The 19,519-nt window shown below is 36.9% G+C and overlaps 3 protein-coding genes across 3 annotated transcripts; 1 reads left to right on the plus strand and 2 right to left on the minus strand.

The window, feature by feature from the left end:
* The first annotated feature begins 1,327 nt into the window (after window positions 1-1,327).
* On the plus strand, window positions 1,328-12,813 carry LOC101735613 (N-acetylgalactosaminyltransferase 7). The gene is made up of 6 exons (XM_004929383.5): window positions 1,328-1,702; window positions 3,212-3,371; window positions 4,068-4,239; window positions 4,927-5,863; window positions 6,459-6,609; window positions 7,792-12,813. The coding sequence occupies exons 1-6, from the start codon at window positions 1,510-1,512 to the stop codon at window positions 7,940-7,942; spliced, it is 1,764 nt and encodes a 587-aa protein (XP_004929440.1). The 5' UTR covers window positions 1,328-1,509; the 3' UTR covers window positions 7,943-12,813.
* A 447-nt stretch (window positions 12,814-13,260) lies between these two features.
* Window positions 13,261-15,351, minus strand: LOC134198680 (tubulin-specific chaperone C). The gene is made up of 3 exons (XM_062671369.1): window positions 15,250-15,351; window positions 14,698-14,779; window positions 13,261-14,644 (listed from the first exon to the last, which is right to left on the minus strand). The coding sequence occupies exons 1-3, from the start codon at window positions 15,349-15,351 to the stop codon at window positions 13,659-13,661; spliced, it is 1,170 nt and encodes a 389-aa protein (XP_062527353.1). The 3' UTR covers window positions 13,261-13,658.
* Window positions 13,261-16,000, minus strand: LOC101735477 (protein CEBPZOS). The gene is made up of 2 exons (XM_062671368.1): window positions 15,740-16,000; window positions 13,261-15,508 (listed from the first exon to the last, which is right to left on the minus strand). The coding sequence occupies exons 1-2, from the start codon at window positions 15,870-15,872 to the stop codon at window positions 15,378-15,380; spliced, it is 264 nt and encodes an 87-aa protein (XP_062527352.1). The 5' UTR covers window positions 15,873-16,000; the 3' UTR covers window positions 13,261-15,377.
* Between the last annotated feature and the right edge of the window lie 3,519 nt (window positions 16,001-19,519).

The following is a 19,519-nucleotide window of genomic DNA, read 5'->3' on the forward strand; positions in this document are numbered from 1 at the left end:
TGACGCCAAAAGAATTTGATAATTTGCTTATGTTGTTATCAAGCTCGATTCAGCGTCAAGACACATTTATGAGAGACGCCTTGCTAGCCAATATTCTGTAATGCTGTTGCGCGCATTTCTATAATTTTGTGATTTATTATCCCACAGGCATTCATTATCGCGGTATAGTTGAATAATCTTTAAGTTCTCCGTGTCGTTTACTTTTCGCGTCATTTTGTGATGTGGTGCAACGCAACGTGGTCACCGTACAATATAGCGGCAGCGACTGGACAGTTTTGGTTATGATTAAGCCATACTATGTTATTTCGAATGAGCCCATGGTAATTTGCGCGATTATTATTTTTATTTTATTTTTATCCTACCTATGCTGATAGCCTTGAGAGGCTATATCACCACCCACTCAGAAGATCCGGCGAGAAACTCGTGGGCTGTGTCTGTGAGTTAATTCACTCGCCGAGACCTTCGTCGCAAGCGATGGGTTCGGCGAGGACGGTGACCGGTGCTTGAGGTACCTAAAAGCACCGTTAATGGATCGGGAGGATCCTTAATGACGTATTTAGGGTGACATCGACTTTTTACCGTTCGATTTACAGGATCGGATATGTTTTCGCTATTATTCGTTTAATATCTACTTATTGTTAGTCGAAGAATATTAATACCTCTTTTTAGTTTAATATCTAATATTTAAGTTCGAATAGTCTGTTTTTAAGGAGACAGCCCTATCATAGATTATACACATAATATAAGCCTTATGCCGGCCACTCACATGCGGGCAAATATTCGTACATTGTACGAATGTTTGCGCGCATGTGAAGGGCCGTCATACATTCATTCGCAAACTTAGCAGCTGTGCAAATGGGCTCGCATACTCAATTTGCGAACCCGTTTGCGCTTCCTCCCACACTTGTTTACGAATGTCTCACGAATTTCTCCTCCTTTTTAATTCGTCAATAGAACAATGAAGAGAAAAAGAGTTTTGAATTCTTTCTCAGACATCATTAACAGCCATGCTGTTTTTATGGGATTCATTTTGATGAAGAGATGCTACACAGTAGACGTCACGAACTATGAAAATGGCGATACGTCCGTTGCCTTCGCAATCGTCGGCGCAACTGGGCAAGCGAATGTGTGGGAGACTACGCGAAGGTTCGAGGTTCGCGCGCTTTGATGTCTGTTAAAAAACCGACACAGCTTGGAACCACGAATGTAGCGAAAACTTTGCATATTCATTTGCAAATGTCGTCCTACACTTGCGGGTTTGCGTATTCGTGCGCATGTGAGTGACCGGTGTTATTGTTGACGTTGCATCGCTAGAATTCGTCAGTGATCACCAAATAATTGTAAATAAAATTATGTGTATTATCTATGGTCATCACTGACATTTGGCAATTTTGTCATTCGCAAGCCGCAAGTGGGTAAAGAAATTTAAAGAGGAAAAATTGCGAAGCGAGTGGTCGTGAAGAATTGTAAACGAAAATAATTTTGTTATGTATTAAATAAAGAATTAAAATGAGAATAACAAACCTTAGACGGGGTAGGTTAGTTCGTATGGGAGCAGCGTGCACTGTACTTTTACTTCTCATATATGCTTTGCACAAATGGTCCAGTGAAAACATAGAAAATACTGACGTAGTGCTACTTGCGGATTCGGAAACTTCTTATTACAAATCTCACAAAGATGTTTACCCAGTGCTTAAAACAGGTAATATATTAATGTAACTATAAATTTAAAATAAGAGGAGTGTCTTAAAAAAATTCGGCCAGTCAATTTACAGTTATGTGTAGATTCGCCGGCGACTCAGAACCCGACCAGCCACTAAATACTTAGTTCGCATTGTTTTTGTCACGTCAGTAAAACGCATTGTGTGGTTTTATACATAGCTTGACGATAGGCATTATTTCCGAGTGTAAAAATGTATTGTAAACACGCTGTAAATCAGTGAGATGTAACATTTAATTTAAACAATACAGGTAAAATGAAAGTTGTAGTAAAATTTATAGCACCGATTTTATTTTTATTAGAAAATGTAGGTGTTTACATGTGTGTGTGTGTGTTTGTTTGTTGTTTGTTATGTTGTATATTAGTGTACAATAAAAAATATTCAAACAATTAATTACATAATAGGTAATCAATTAATATTAATTTTTTGCACTTAAAAAAAAAGCATAATATGGCCTTAAGCTACTATTTTATTCTGTAGAAAAAGAAATTTAAATCCAACATGTCCTTCCTAAGTGACAAGGCAATGCAAAGCTGATGTCGCCCAAAACATGTCTTTTTGGACCCTCTGAATCTACTCTCTGTGCTTTTAGGCTCTTCAAGCACCAGCCACTGACCTAACTACCCACTGAGTTTCATTTTGGACTTTCGCAGTGAGTTGCGATTCCAATCAGTTGTAGATTCAGTGAAGCATTGCTCTTGCTAGGGCTGGTGCTATCAATTGTCTCCGCTTGAGCATGTGAGGTTACTTACCACACTGAATAGTTGGAGTAACCCCTTAGGTTAAAAACAATTAGATAGGGAATAATAAGTAAAACCAGATACCTGATGCTTTATCATACATAGTGACTTCAACTAGAAATGAAATTGGGATGGTACCCGTGGTACCATAGTCTGATTTCTGGTGTAATAATCTATTACACTCTTGTGAGCCCCCACAGGTATATACCACCACCTTGCCTATTTCACTGTGAAGCAGTTCAGCATTCAGATTTGAAGGGAGGGATGGCCATTGTATGATATAATTGGGATTTAAACCACATCTCCTCAGTTTAGTAGTGGTTAAAATGTCTATGGGCTCTCTAGTAACCATTTAACACCATCTCTGAACTTATTCATCTTAGACAGCATAGGGTTCAAAAGCGAAATCAGTCACTAGAAGACATTGAGAATATAAAATAAAGCAGAGTAATTTTAAAGTAAAGTAAATGCCAAAATTACCCATATTAGACAAGAATAGTGGCTAAGCTACATGTTAAAAGTTACATGCTACATGTTAAATGCTACATGTTAAAAGCTACATCTTAAAAGTGTAGTGTATGCATGTGGCAAGATAATTAAAGAATAGTTTTTCTGGGGGATGATCTGGTAATTTCTCCTGTGAAAGTAAGGAATGAAAGTGCACCTTCAGTGAAAGCTCGATAAAAAAAATTTATTTGTGAACCGAAACGCTGGAAAAGAACTAGGTGCAATTTTTTTTTTTTATTTTAGAATTGGGCAACTTTGAACCTAGAGACAAGAAGATTATCAAAGGGCCAGGTGAAGAGGGTAAGCCATACCACATGTCACAGAAGCATGCCAATGATGTAGCAGAGACTGAGAGTAAATACGGAATGAATATAGCTGCATCAAATGATATTGCAATGAACAGGTAATTCTATGTCTATGTATATTCTATTCTATCAGCCCACAGACGTCCACTGCTGGACTTGGCCTTGCCACGATGTTTGGTCCTATAGTCTTTCCATGCATGCAATTCTCAGCAAGATAATATTTCGAAAGTTCAAGAACAGCTTTAGTTTGTGCCTTTGTCTTTGTATTGTTAGCCCATGCGTGATGGTATTATTTATTTCGATACACGAAACAGTCACGCGTCCCGAAATAAAAGTAAGACCGATATATCCGAGAGTAGGCCAGGCATTCAGGTTAGGCTACCTGTTTGTCTATACTGCTCATCTTCAGTGTACTTAGTGCGAGTTCTTTAACGTTCTCGATAGCGTAAAAGTTAACTTAAATTTGTATGCAGTTGGAATAGCGCCCCTAGCGGCAAACGTAGACAAACTTTCCAACTCCATACAAATTTGAGTTAACTTTTACGCTATCGTGAACGTTAAAAAACTCGCACTAAGCACACAGGTGACAGGTTATCTTTCTTTTTCTTCAATTTAGCTCAATAACTCAACAGCGCCCTTAGCGGCAAACGTAGGCAAACATTCCAACTCCATACAAATTTGAGTTAACTTTTACGCTATCGAGAACGTTAAAAAACTCGCACTAAGCACACAAGTGAGAGGTAATCTTTCTTGTATTATTATTATATCATTATTTGCAAAAATATATATATCAGATCGATACCGGATACGCGGCTCGATGAATGCAAATACTGGCACTACCCCGAAGATCTGGCCAAGACATCTGTAATCATCGTCTTCCATAATGAGGGCTTCTCCGTTCTCATGAGAACCGTCCACAGCGTTATTAACAGAACTCCTGCGCAATTTCTGCATGAAGTCGTCTTGGTGAGTACTGATTTAATGGACGACCATACTAACGGCTGAGCCACTCCTGTGGCCGAGGCGTTCTAATTTTTTTTTTTCGATTTAGAAGTAACAAATTAATTAGTTATTCCTAAAAATACATTTTTTTTTATAAATGCAGTAACATTCACAACAGTAATGAGTGTAATAATGTTAATTTAATCTACTCTAATTACGTAAACATTGAATATATCTGAAAATTTGACACACAATTTGTACAGGCTTACCCAATCTAGTAATTGCGATTCTTAACGAAATACGATTCTTTGAAGATAAGTGAAAAAAAAACGTTACAAAATCGAAGAATTAATCTTTTCTTGGAAGCTCGTAATTTATCAAGTTATTAATATTGAAAATAACAAAACAAAAAAAAAAGATTACAAGATTGCCGGCAACAAAGTTTTCTAATTAACTATCTATTGTTAATTGATTTTATCGTTCAGATATGGAAACTTGTACTTGGCACCTTTATCTAGGAATCTACTCGATCAGACTTGCTTTTTAAATTACGACTATCATATTCCTTAAATATTTGAACACTAATACGCGAATGAGCAGCTGTTTAAATTTGAATAAGCATTTTAACTCGTATAACATATTATCATTGAAAATTACCGGCAACGAGTTAACAATGTAATTAATGATGTTTTATTAAAAATTATTACACAGGTCGATGATTTCTCCGATAAAGATGACTTAAAAGAAAATTTAGATAATTACATAAAGAGGTGGAATGGTAAAGTGCGTCTTGTGCGTAATGTGCAACGCGAGGGACTGATTCGTACCAGATCGAGGGGGGCCCAAGAAGCGACCGGCGACGTCATAGTCTTCCTTGACGCTCACTGCGAAGTCAATGTCAACTGGCTCCCTCCGCTCTTAGCCCCCATATACAGGGACTACAGAACTATGACCGTGCCCGTTATAGACGGTATAGATTACAACACATTCGAATACAGACCCGTATACCAACACGGAACGAATTACCGCGGTATATTTGAATGGGGTATGTTGTACAAAGAGAACGAAGTGCCCGACAGAGAAGCACATCTTCACAAGCACAAGTCGGAGCCGTACAAGAGTCCGACACACGCTGGAGGCCTGTTCGCCATCAACAGACGATACTTCTTAGAGATAGGCGCGTACGACCCTGGTCTCTTGGTGTGGGGAGGGGAGAACTTTGAGTTGAGCTTCAAAATATGGCAATGCGGTGGCAGCATAGAATGGGTGCCGTGCTCGCGAGTAGGTCACGTATACAGAGCCTTCATGCCGTATACGTTCGGTAACTTGGCCAAAAATCGCAAAGGCTCCCTCATTACGATAAACTACAAACGCGTCATCGAGACCTGGTTCGATGAGGAGCACAAGGAGTACTTCTACACGAGGGAGCCGATGGCGCGCTTCTTGGACATGGGCGACATAAGCGAACAGGTGGCCTTAAAAGAACGCTTGAAGTGCAAAAGCTTCGGTTGGTTCATGGAAAACGTTGCGTACGATGTGTACGATAAGTTCCCGAAGCTCCCTAAGAACGTTCACTGGGGGATGGTGAAGAACAAAGCGACTGGTGCCTGCTTGGATACAATGGGGAAAGCCGCTCCGGCCTATATCGGTAAGCGTACACAACATACTTTGTTAACTGAGTTTGTCGCCGGATATTCTCAGTGAGTCGCGATTCCGATCCGGTGGTAGATTCTGCGAAGCACTGCTCTTGCGAGGGCTAGTGCGAGCAATACTCTTATGTTGAGCTCGTGAGTTCATATACCGGTTCGCCTAAAGTTAGAATAGCCCCTTAGACTATCAACTATTAGGTAGGGAAAAAAACATACTATGAGAATAAATATTCTCAGCACCTTTTACCATATCGATCTCTTTAAATCGAATACATAACTTCGAACTCTTTAAATGAATACATAACTTCGGAGGTAATTTTTCGGGAACTTCCAAAAAGTCCACTGAAAAAATCTCAGTAAATGACCACCATTTTACTAAGATTATATTTCATCCCATATCATGTGTCATCTCATCTCATTTCATTTCATTTCATTTCATCCCAGTTGATTAATGCCTCAAATTCTTCATTTCTTTCATTTCCTTTCACTCCATATTATCATTTTTCATAAAAATAAGAATATGAATTAAAATAAGACGCCTTAAAGGTCTTATTTACAAGGTCATAAAATCCCTTTAAAAATTTTTTTGATCAGGTACGTCGTCGTGCCACGGGATGGGCAACAGCCAGTTGTTCAGGTTGAATGAGGCCGGCCAGCTCGGCGTCGGCGAGCGGTGCGTGGAGACCGACGGAGATAATGTTAAACAGGCCATTTGCAGACTCGGCACGGTTGACGGACCGTGGAGGTTGTTATCTATTATTTTCTTTCTAAAATTTATTGGCAGCCTCCTTTCTTATACGCGAAATAGCCATCGACAGCGCCACGACTAAGTCGTTTCAACCCACCAATTTATTTCGATGTAATATGCCAAAAAATACAGTGTGGTGTTGTTTTGTTGTCTTTAGAAAGGAGATCGAAGTTTTCAAATAAAATATTTATTTATTTTCTGACAACAAACAAAAAAGCAATTGGTATTTTTTATTGCTTAGGTGGATGGATGAGCTCAAGGCCTACCTGATGTTAAGTGGTTATCGGAACCCATAGACATCTACAACATAAATGCCGCTATCTACCTTGAGATATAAGTTCTAAGGTCACAGTATAGCTACAACGGCTGCCGCACCCTTCAAGTCGAAACGCATTACTGCATCACGGCAGAAATAGCCAGGGTGGTGGTACCTACCCGTGCGGACTCACAACACGTCCTACCACCAATAATTACGCAAATTATAATTTTGCGGGTTTCATTTTTACTACACGACGTTATTCCTTCATCGTGGAAGTCGATCGTGAACATTTGTTAAGTACGTATTTCATTAGAAAAAGTGGTACCCGCCTGCGGGATTCGAACACCGGTGCATCGCTAGATACGAATGCACCGGACGTCTTATCCTTTAGGCCACGACGGCTCACTGCTTCGGTACCTTGGTGATTGTCTTAAGTAGCTGGTAAGTATACTTGAGACCTTAGAACTTATATCTCAAGGCTGGTGGCGCATTGTGGATGTCGATGGGCTCCAGTAAACACTTAACACCAGGTGGGCTGTGAGCTCGTCTACCCATCTAAGCAATAAAAAAAATGTGTGCGTGTACTAGTGTACACACGTAAGAAGTGAAACTTGTTTATGGCCTTATTTTTCGAAAAATGATCTACATGCAACTTTCTAGAAATTGGTTAAATAAAGTTAAATTAGATAAAGTTTAAACAAAAGGATTTTATTATCATAGACATGAATACAAAAAAGTTAAATTAGATAAAGTTTAAACAAAAGGATTTTATTATCATAGACATGAATACAAAACAGATGGCGCGTAACGGAAAAATGTGACGCGTAACCGAAAAATGTGACGGTAAATTTTTTTCCAACGCCGATAAGGAAGTTTCACTTCAAAAAAAAATAAAAAAAACGTATGTTGTGATCGTTAAGCTACAACGAGGAGCGCCATCAGCTGGTGCACCGGCTACACGGGCACTGCCTCACGCTGCAACCTCACTCCGGGCAGCTCGGCCTGGCGCCCTGCGACCCAAACAACACATACCAGCAGTGGACCGTCAAACAGAAAACGCCCAACTGGTGAGATCGACTCGTATTGAGAACACGAGAACCGTCATCTCAACTCCACAAAAATTCAATATGAATATTTGAGGCCATCAGCGCAAAAGTGGCCTAACTCACAATTTTTTTATATTCAAGCTTATATTAGCGTATATTGGAATTTATTTAAAATATAATAAATTTTGATGCAAATCCGGCCTATCCATAGTTTCACCCATAGATAACAGATAGCTTTGTAAACATTATTTTTGCGCGTATTGTTTTTTTTTGCCTACTCAAATTCGAATTCATGAAAATTCAAACCTAATTGCCTTCATACTAACTATGGTACGCTTAGGCCATTTTTGCCCTGACGGCCTCATTTATTGATTTTACTGAACATACAGGGTGTAACGTTTACGAAATCGATAAGCTGCTTACGTAAACGATAAACAATACAATCGTTCGCTAAACCGAGAATGAATTCTTATCGTTTTTGGTGAATTCATTCTTCGTAACTAGAAGATGACAAGCGTCGACTGAATTTAGTTTTATATTCCATCATATACAAGAAAAAAGAGAAAAATATATTAGTGTTCGTGTTAAGCATGAACAACTCCAATACACCCTGTATGTTGTAAGTTAAATAATACAACGAAACGAAGCCTTCGTTAGTTTATATTTTTATATAAAAATCACACAGCAAAATATGTCGACCAATATATTATATAAAGTTATAAGTATACATAAGTTACTCATATAACTTCCTAGATAAAGTGAACCAATATTTTTGTGTAAGTCAATATTGATTCTCGTGGTCTCAATTACGTTTACTTAAATAGTTTGATTAGATTGTATTTTGTCTTATGTTAGTGTAAGTAGCGTTCAATTTGATTATACAAACTATTTATAAAGCAAATTTACAATTGTTAAAAATTGACAGCCATTATGTAATGCAGAAACTGTTTTATTTTTGTTTGTATCTTTCATTTTGAGCCGAACGTCTTTGCCATGTGTTCATTCATAATCTCAAAGGAGTACTTAGATTATTAGTACCTACTGCTTGATGAAACTAGAAAATGAAAAATAAAATGTCAATTTAAAAATGTTTATATAAACATCATGATAGTTTTAATTTCAAATAAAAAACTTCTAACACATATCAATTGTACTGGTGTTGTACTTAAAGACATTCCTGTTTTTTTTTTTTGTAAGATAAAATTACAAAGTATGTAAATTGATAATCTATGAGTAATTACCGAAACAATTAACTGTTTATTTAGATTTCAGTGTGGCATTATTTGAAAACGTGAAAACACAACAACTGTACTTTCCATATTTTAAAACTAATGTTTTTTTTTACCAATATACCTAAATTATTTGTTTTTATTTATTTATTAAGAAACAAAAATATTCTACCTTCATGATGTCTAAATTTTTTTATTGTATGGCTGTAAGTTATTCTTGGATTTAATATAGAAGAAAATACTTGTTTCTGAGGAACTGAATTATTAGGTACATTCTACGTCTAAATGACTCGAGAAAATTGAGAAAAAAATATTATTTTGTTTTCCATTGCCTTTTATTATAAGAACATGACAATAGAATTTATTTGTATTTAATTAAGTTAACCACAATACTATAATTGTTGTAGGGCTATTAAAAAATAATTCTAAATCGAATTCCAATCAAATGTAATTATTATTTCGAGTAATATTTTTGTGGTCGAATTATCTGAAGTCTGAGCTACACTAGACAGATTTCGGAGCCTATAAATTTTAAATTAACTGTTTATCGCGATTGATTTAACTATAAACATCAAATTTATTTAAAAAATTAAAAAATATCATCAATTTGCGCCATTCAAATCCGATAGATATTTCATTTTAGACATGGCCCGGCGTTCTGTTTTCACTATATAATAAATGTTGACAATTGACAGCAAAACAAAACAATTTACTACTACGGCTCAAAGGTAACACAGTCAAAGCAGTTTTACATTAAATTGCTAAAATGCGTCAATGGTATCGAGATGCTTAATTAATTAATTTCGACAATCCAAAGGCTGTTTCGTAAGTATAGATTGCTCTAAGCGGTACGATGTCATATAAAGAAAAGTTATATAAATATTCTTAGATGTTCCCTTAATACCGATACGTGGAATAATGAATAATTTGGATTAATAATAAAATGGAGCTAACTTCATTGTTTGTTTGAGAATATCAGCAACAATTTCCTACAGCGTCTTTTGCGATGTTTCCAAGTGTATTTAAATTGAAACAGTAAGTCTTTATGTAAACGGGCTATAAAAATTGCATCTTGTTGGTTATTTTTCTTGACTTGAATATAGCTCAATGTATTTGCAACTTTACCCTTGCTGCAATTTTATTTTGCAATACATTGCCGAGTGTAGCCCTTCAAGATTTGGCAACTGGATTGCTGAGGAGTTTTGCTCGTACATGCGGGGCATATTGCGGCTAGATCTCGCAGGACAAAATTGTGGACACCGAAGATGTTGCCGTTGCTGCAGTTTTTATTATTTTGCGTCATCGTTTAAAGAAACCGAAATCTAGAAGAAGAGTATGGATCCCGCCATATTTAAATAGACGAGCATCCATAACTAACCTTGACAAAGAGCTGATTCTCGATAAAGATCTGTTTCAAAACTTCACTGGGATGTCCAAAAGTGACTTCGAATATTTGTTGAATACAATTGGACCAAGAATCGAAAAAGGAGATACAAACATGAAAAAGGCAAGGGGAGGTGAGCGACGGAAAAGAGATGGACCTATACATCAGAGCAAAGACGATATACGGCAATATTGCAGTGAAGTCAAAGCGGGATAAATCATTTGCAATGTGGCCGGCTAGACATTAAATACTTGCAACTATAATGAAATATATTGACAATATCGCCGGGCTATACAGCAATTGTTGCACTGTGTTGAGATATACAATCAGCAACTTGGCGGCTATAATATTGGAGCAAGAAATTGTCAAAAATCTAGCCCGTTTACTAGCACCTTAACAATACGCTGCTGTAATATATAAGAGGATAAATAACATGTAAAAGTTTCGGATCTTCTCACTGGGTCGCGTTTCCGATCCGGTGGTAGATTCTGCGAAGCACGGCTCTTGCTAGTGCTAATGTTAGCAACGCCGCAAGGTTAGAGCCCCGAGAACTCACCTACACGATTAGGTTATGCTGGCATAGCCTCTGCCACCAGCTTAGATATGGAAAAAAAGTAACAGTTATTGAGCCCGCAATCTAAGACGAAGGTAGCTGGCGGATGTGGTCGTTGACCTCGCACGACGCACTATTTGTATTTTCATTACATAGCGTCTATTTTTAGACCTTATATTTAAATAATAATCGTGTCAGGGAACACGTGCGTAGGTAGATTCGATATACGTCAGCATATAGTCATAGATATGAAATAAATATTAAAACATTAAATAAATAGGGTCATGTTCCGGTCATGTGTATGTTATTGCCAGTCGTAATTTAAATATTATTTAAAAAAATATATTTGTATAATTATATAGTACTAATATATGCAAAACAAAACATTCGCTATAGAAGAATCTCATTTTAAAAACATACAAATGTAGTTATGTAATTTTGTATCAAGTTATCTGGTAGACACAAAATTGTTTCTTCTATACACTAATAGTCTCAAAAAGGCAGTCTTTTAATTGACAAAATAGCACATTGAGGTTTTTGTTATATTTGTATTTGTATTTGTGTATGAAGACAATGTTGGAAATTTCTTAATATTTTTTATTTAGACATTTTTTAAATGCAATTTTATGATTTATATACCATAAAAATCTGAAGTCAGATAAAATATGTATTTAATTGTAATTTTTTCTTAGGTTTGGATAGTTTGAACTATGCAATTTGTAAACACGCAAATTCAAAAAAGGATTTTTTTACGAAATTAATGTAACAGAATATGTTTTATGGAAATTGAAAAAAAAACCATAAATATTCGTTTTTCATCCATAAACTTATTTCTAAACTAGAAATTTAATGATGTATTACTGTGCTGTTATATTGCTCCGGTCGTTGAGATCTTGCTAGCGTAGTGTCTTCATGACAGTCCATCACTGAATCGAGCATCACGTCTTTTTGACGTGACAACGTCTTATAATTCGATGGACCCGGCTGCACGCACGAAAAACATGACCCATGCGGCGTTACCTCGCTCTGAGGCGTTCCATTTAAGGCTTGAAGTGCAAGCGAGAGCGCGCAACGATCGACAAAGAGGCACAATCGGCCTCCGCGCTCGGCAGTGTTCGACATCTGTCTCTCTCTTACTTGAGTGAGCGATGCATCCGCGTGGACAGTTGCTATTTGTTTACATGTTTTCGTCAAGTTTGAAGTTCAGTGAAAAGTGAAAAATATCTATCAAACAAATAAAATTATAATTTTCTTTTGAAAAATGAAACCATTCCATCAGTATTTTCTTATGACGTTGTCACGTTCAACTATCGTCAGTAAACCGACTTTACAGACAACCGATATTTTTTTTACGGGCAAGGAACATCCGCTCTCCTCGCACTAAATTTATCTGTCATTTCTTTCGTCATGTCTCGATCGTTAAGTGACATCAACAACAAGTTTAGTGAAATCGATTCACGACTAACTCGCCAGTTGTTCGATAAATATGTATCATTAAAATATCTTAATAAAGTGACAGCTGACAATATATACTATATAGATACATATCTTCTGATTTTTATTACCTACTGAATGTGAAATGTCTACTGTACTACGTCATAAATGACCATCAAATAAGCTTTAAGAATTCATTTGTATTACATTTAAAATTACATATATAAGAAAGAATTGTGTAACAAGTTCAGTTTCTGTGCCTGCATTTGAAAATAAATGAGATATATTTATTGTTACATTTAGTTTCATTTACTTACCTATTTTATTTTCTGATAGTTATTAAAATTTTAAAATGTCATGTATTTGCTGTTTTACAACTAAATTAACCAGACAATTGAAGATTTATTATCTATGGTAATGGTAGACTTGTCAGAATTGTGGAAGCCCTCGAATTTCCTACTACAAGATTTTTAATCAGAGTTTGAAAGACTTATTTTTTATTACTATTGCATTGTTGTCATTATGCAATAAATAATAAGGATTGAAGACTAATATGCAGGGGATCTATTCTAATCAACTAAAAACATTGTAGTAGTAAAAATAAAGGCAACACCATCATCATTTATTTCAGATTCGGCCAATGGACTTGTATCCACCTGATTTTATAATAAAAAAATAAAAATAAAAAATATATTATATTTCAGATCAGAGAAACCAAATTTAGCGGTTAAATAAAACAAATGTTGGGTTCATAAATAAAATTTAATCAAATTAATAAATGCAACTATGTCTATATAAAGGAGGCATCTTACATAAAAATTAATAGTAGGTAATTGTTTCTTCAATAGTTCTTTTCAAATAATTGCATGTACTTTGTAAGTAAGCATTGAGCTTTGATAATTATTATTGTAATGTAATTAATGAAATGTGAACAAAAAATCAGCTAATGAGCTAAATAAAGGAAATACTAGATGTTATTTGTTATATTACAATAATTATATGTAACAGCAAAGAAAAAGCACATGCACAAACAGGAGTAATTTCATACTTAAATAATGTTGTCTAGTCCGTTTCTTGTGTGGATATTCAAGTGTTGTACAATTGCACAGATATTTTAATTTATTGTTATATTCATAATTTGTTACAAAGGAATCTTAGACCACCAATCGTCCCATGAATCAATTCTTTCGGAAACATCTAAAACCGACCAATTTGGTGAACTTACATCAGGAGCTAACCAATTAAAATCATCCAAATTATCCCAGTTATTTGAATTTCTATCTAAACTGGATGATTCATAATGCTTCTCCAAGTTATCATAGAACAAATTATATGGTGCTGTGCGTATTTGGGAACAGTCCTCTACAATACCTTTACTAGTTACATGCAAATAAACATCACACTTTGTTGATGTGTGCATACGAAGCTGTTGGCATGCAATAACTATTTTACAATTTGTGCACTTATCAACAAATACTGATGATGTTACCGGCCCAGAAAGAACTATGCAGTTTTCCAAATTGATCAAATGTAATGTTCCCATTAAACCTTTGAGACCTATAGTGCAATTTTTCAAATTACGTAAAGCCACATCTCTTCGGTACAATTCATCATTTTCTAAGAGCAAAACTTCATTTTCTTTTGAACTGAATCCAAATAGATTTTCATCCCATTTGTTACTGTCTTTTTTAGCTGCTCCATCAGCTTCATCCATTAAATTTTGTTTTTGACTATGAGATTTTGGAAGCTTTTTCTTTGAAAAGCCAAATTTCTTGCGAGGAACATATCTGTCTTCTAATTCATAACATTTAGTTTGTAAATTTTGCACAATGCCAAGAAATTTTCTCAAATTGAATTCCTTAAGGAAAAATGTTGATGTTACCACATATTTCTGTAGTTCATTAATTTCCTTTTTGATGATGTCAAAGTGAGATGGGAGCATGCTGTTGTCTATTGTTGGTACTTGAGCTAAAAGATCTTCAACATATTCAGATTTGATTTTAAATGAACCCGAAAAGTAATCTTCGTTTTCATCACATGCATCTACTTCTTCTCTTGCCTTATGCGCCTTCTGTAGTTTTTCTAATCTCTGAGCATCTCTGCGGCTCAGACGTTCTAAGACAGAATGTTTATCATTCATTTTTTCAACAATGCTTGTATCTTTTGGTTCAATTCTGAATTTTGGTTGGCAGCTTCTTTAAGTTGTTCTATTGTTTGTTTGGAGAGTTTTCTTGCATCAGTATTCTTTGAATGTTCATCAAACTGGAAATATTGAAGACTTAATTAAACTTTCATATTTAAAAACAAATTATTTTAAACTTTTCAACTGTTTTTATTATACACATTATTATTTAACAAGTTCTTACCAGGATTTTCACATTTTATGAGTCCCTTACACTGGTGTGGATGCAAAAACCATGATCACATATAGTTTGAAAACGATCCGTTCAATAACAGTGTGTATAATTTTATATATTGTTAAACTTTTATTTACAACCACAAAAGTAATGACCAAACTTGATGAAGGTGATGAAGTTAATTAATATGTACAAAGGAAAGCAAAATTTGGTGAATAATGTCAAACATTTTTGATGTTTTAGTCACATTACAATATAGATCCATAAATAATAGCGGAAATATGGCACAACAAAACATGCTTAAAACTACATCTAAGGGACAGTGACTAAAACAAACATAAAAGAACTGAAATAAAATTGTTAAAAAATAATGACCTTTTTGAGAAGTTCATCATCAGGTTTGACCAACGTGAACAGAGCGTAACCAATGGTGCCAAATGTGACCACCCAGAAAGTGGCTCTTATAGCAATACTCATCTCACCAGTCCTATAAATCCCGGAGCTTACAGTTTGCCCTCGCCGTCCCACACTTTTAGGTCGAGTTGACGAGTTTTTTGATCAGCAATCTTTTCACCAAGTCCGTAGTACGCTTCCAAGACCCAGTTGTGATTTTTAAACATATATAGTCGGAAATCTGCGATTTAAATACGACTCTTTTAGTATTTTGAAATAAAACAAAATCCATGAGGTGGAGCCTAGGAATAATGTGGCATACTCATAAAAATAGAAATTAACCGAAAAGCAGCTGCGTTTTGTCAATGAAATTGTCAAATTTCAATACTCTAATTGTATTTGTCTTTTGTGGAAGTTAAAAGTTACAGACTTAAAATTTTGCTTTATTGTTAATTTAAGTTTTTTTACTCACTTCGGTCGGTGTTCAGCCTATACCAAACGCCGTAACTCACAGCAAAGGCGACAGCCTCAACAACGAATACAGTCTTTAGGGAAGTTTTGATAAGATTTTTAAATGTAATAGGTTTTGGCTCTTTTTTTAACATAATAGATAGATTACAAAGCAAAAAATGCTAGGAACGTTTGTGGAAATTTCTAATTAAAGAGACTAAACCCTGGTTGCATTTTTTACAAAAGTTGATGACCGATGACGTAATGTCTAGGGTTGCTATTATTTGCTATGTTGCTATTCATGAGAAAAAAGAGTATGGTAAATAATTTTCTACTGTGCTGCCCCTCGGCCTCGTTTCATGTAGATATTTTTTTCGAAAATGGAATCAGCTTTTTGGCATGGCACACGCTGTTGTTAGCAATATCGAGTTAATTTATTCTTACGATATTATTTTGATAATACAAATGCTTTAGTGGATGTAAAATGAAATAAACGGTATGAGATGAAGTTCAAACGAATCGATCGCTCGACGTCCGAATGTTATTATTCTACGGCACTTGTACATTTGCATTCCAAATTGAAAATGTTGCTATCACGGTTATAGTCTTAATCGAATTTACTATATTCTAGGATAGCAAACGCTACCATTTTATAAGATTTCACATACCTATATGGGTTTATATTGAATTACTACATCATTTGGATTCCATTCGTTAGACAATGACCATGAATAAGAATTAATAAATAATCGGGGACTAAAACGCAGTTAATAAACTTCGAACCAGGATTCTTTATGACCTCTATGACTGCTTATGACCAAAATGCATATACTAGGTCGTCGTGGCCTTAGATTAATACACATAATGTACCAGATAATATTTCCAGTGTACTCCACATAGTAACTAATATAATAGGTTGGGGGAAAAGTCCTTTCGCATTATAGTATGTATGAACTTGTAATAAAATCTCTTTGGCTATACTATTTGTATCTAGCTGGTTTTGGTATCATTAAAAGTGTAAATTTTAAAGAAAATAATTCCACTGAAATATGAAACCTAGATAATTCATGAGAGTTATTAAGTGTGATTTTTATTTATTTTTCGTACCGTCAAGATGAGTGAATTTATTGAAGAAATTCGATACAATTTAATATTTTACTACAAAAAAGGTAAAAATGTAACGCAAGCCGCGAAAAAATTTGCGATGTTTATGGATCTAGTGCAGTGCTGTGAGAGTAGCACAAATTCGGTTTAAGCGTTTTCAATCCGGAAGTTTTGATGTCAAAAATGCACGTCGCTCTGGTCGCCCTATTACGGATAAATTGGATGCCATTTTTGAAAAAGTGGGGCAAGATTAACATATCAGTAGTTACGACGTAGCTGAAGAACTGGGAATTAACAACAAAACAGTCTTGGCGCATTTGAAAAAAAACTGGGTACACAAAAAAGCTCGATATTTGGGTACCTCACGAGCTCACTGAAAGGAACCTAATGAAATGTGTACTCGTTTGTGCTCTTTATTACGACGTAATGAAACCGAATAATTTTTGAAGAAGCTGATAACTGGTGATAAAAAGTGGATCACGTACGACAAGAACGTGCGAAAAAGGTCGTGGTCAAAGGCCGGTCAGGCTTCACAGACTAGCGAAACCCGGGCTAACTCGCAACAAGGTGATGCTGTGTGTGTGGTGGGATTGGAAGGGCATTATTCATTATGAGCTGTTACCACCAGGCAAGACCATCGATTCTGAACTCTACTGCGAACAACTGATGAGATTAAAGCAAGAAGTTGAGAGAAAGCGGCCGGAATTAATCAACAGAAGAGGTGTGGTTTTTCATCACGATAACACTAGACCTCAACGGCGGATCCAGGGGGGGGGGTCATGGGGGTCATGACCCCCCCTGAGCTAGTTCCAGGACTTGAACTAACGTGGAATAATTGAAGAACATCTTGATTTCATCATCATCAGCCTGTATCTCTCCACTGCTGGATGTAGGCCTCTCCCATAGTCCGCCACAATGAACGATCCTCCGCCTTCCGCATCCAATCTCTCCCAGCATATCGCCGCAAGTCATCGGTCCAACGGGCAGGGGGACGCCCAACGCTGCGTTTACCGGTACGCGGTCTCCAGTCCAGAACACGTCTGCTCCATCGGCCATCGGTTCTGCGACACGTATGTCCGGCCCATTGCCACTTCAGCTTGCTAACCTTTAGGACTATGTCGGTTACTTTAGTTCTTTGACGAATTTCATCATTTCTGACTCGATCCATCAAAGAAACTCCGAGCATACACCTTTCCATAGCACGCTGAGCGACTTTGAGCTTACGGACCAAACCTACGGTTAATGTCCACGTTTCAGCGCCATATGTCATGACCGGCAGCACACAAGCGTTAAAAACTTTTGTCTTTAAGCATTGCGGGATTGCTGAGTTCAAGATGTGACGGAGTTTTCCATACGCAGCCCAGCCCAACTGTATGCGCCTATCAGCTTCCTTCTCAAAGTTGGCCCTGCCCAGCTGAATAATTTGGCCTAGATAGGTGTATTCAGACACAACTTCGAGTACCGCAGATTCGACTATTACAGGTCCAGGAATGATATGGTCGTTGAACATGACCTTAGTTTTGTCCAGATTCATTCCCAGGCCAACACGTCGTGACGCGGCATTGAGCTCACCTAGCATACAGCTGAGATCCTCCAGCGACTCTGCTATTATAACGATATCGTCCGCAAATCGGAGGTGTGAAAGATACTCGCCATTGACATTGATGCCCAGCTTACTCCAGTCCAGAGTCTTGAAGACATCCTCGAGAGCAGCAGTGAACAGCTTCGGCGATATAACGTCACCCTGTCGCACTCCTCTGTGAAGCTCAATCGGGTTTGTCTGCTGGTTTTGGATCTGGACTGTCATTTTGGCGGCTTTATATAAACTCTTCAACACCTCAACGTACCGATAATCGACTAGGCATCGCTGTAAGGATTCCAGAACAGCCCAAGTTTCGACGGAGTCGAAGGCTTTTTCGTAGTCCACAAACGCGAGACACAGAGGACGATTGTATTCTTCAGTCTTCTGAATAACCTGTCTTAGCGTGTGGATGTGGTCTACCGTACTGTAGCCTTTGCGAAACCCAGCCTGCTCCGGAGGTTGGAACTCGTCAAGTCTAGAGGCCAAGCGATTTGTAAGGACTCTCGAGAACAGCTTATAAATATGGCTAAGAAGTGAAATAGGCCTGTAGTTCTTGAGCAGAGCACGGTCTCCCTTCTTAAAGAAAAGAATAACAGTACCCTTGCTCCAGGCTTCCGGTGTAGTCGTTTTTTTGATTTACTTATTATCTATTGTTATCAAAATTAAATTATAAGTTCTTAACTTGCCCACGACTATGTGACCCCCTCCTGGCGCCAAAGCTGGATCCGCCCTTGCTAGACCTCATACATCTTTAGACACTCAGCAAAAATTAACAGAGCTTGGCTGGGAGGTGTTAATGCATCCTCCGTATAGTCCTGACCTTGCACCTTCAGATTTAGGTACCTCAAGCACCGGTCACCGGCGACGAAAATCTTGGCGAGTAAACTAACCCATAGATACAGCCCATTGACTTTCTCGCCGGATCTTGCCAGTGGGTCGCGTTTCGGATCCGGTGGTAGATTTTGCGAAGCACTGCTCTTGCTAGGGCTAGTGTTAGCAACCTTCTCAGTTCCAAGTTGAGCTCACCTACTAGCTCGGATGTTAAAGGCTATATAAGCTTAGGTAGGGAAAAAAAACTGATATTCAAATCCCGCAGGCAATTTCCATTTTTTTCTA

Source organism: Bombyx mori, chromosome 12 (genome assembly GCF_030269925.1).
Source record: "Bombyx mori chromosome 12, ASM3026992v2".
Taxonomy (NCBI): Eukaryota; Metazoa; Arthropoda; class Insecta; order Lepidoptera; family Bombycidae; genus Bombyx; species Bombyx mori.

Excerpts from the sequence above, each read along its gene's own strand:
- LOC101735613 (XM_004929383.5), top strand. The coding sequence starts at position 1,510 with ATGAGAATAACAAACCTTAGACGGGGTAGGTTAGTTCGTATGGGAGCA. Across the intron at positions 3,372-4,067 it reads AATGATATTGCAATGAACAG|ATCGATACCGGATACGCGGC; the intron begins GTAATTCTATGT and ends TATATATATCAG. Across the intron at positions 4,240-4,926 it reads TTCTGCATGAAGTCGTCTTG|GTCGATGATTTCTCCGATAA; the intron begins GTGAGTACTGAT and ends ATTATTACACAG.
- LOC134198680 (XM_062671369.1), bottom strand. The coding sequence starts at position 15,351 with ATGAGTATTGCTATAAGAGCCACTTTCTGGGTGGTCACATTTGGCACC. Across the intron at positions 14,780-15,249 it reads ATGATGAACTTCTCAAAAAG|TTTGATGAACATTCAAAGAA; the intron begins GTCATTATTTTT and ends CAATATTTCCAG. Across the intron at positions 14,645-14,697 it reads TAAAGAAGCTGCCAACCAAA|ATTCTGTCTTAGAACGTCTG; the intron begins ATTCAGAATTGA and ends TGAATGATAAAC.
- LOC101735477 (XM_062671368.1), bottom strand. The coding sequence starts at position 15,872 with ATGTTAAAAAAAGAGCCAAAACCTATTACATTTAAAAATCTTATCAAA. Across the intron at positions 15,509-15,739 it reads TAGGCTGAACACCGACCGAA|ATTTCCGACTATATATGTTT; the intron begins GTGAGTAAAAAA and ends TTTAAATCGCAG.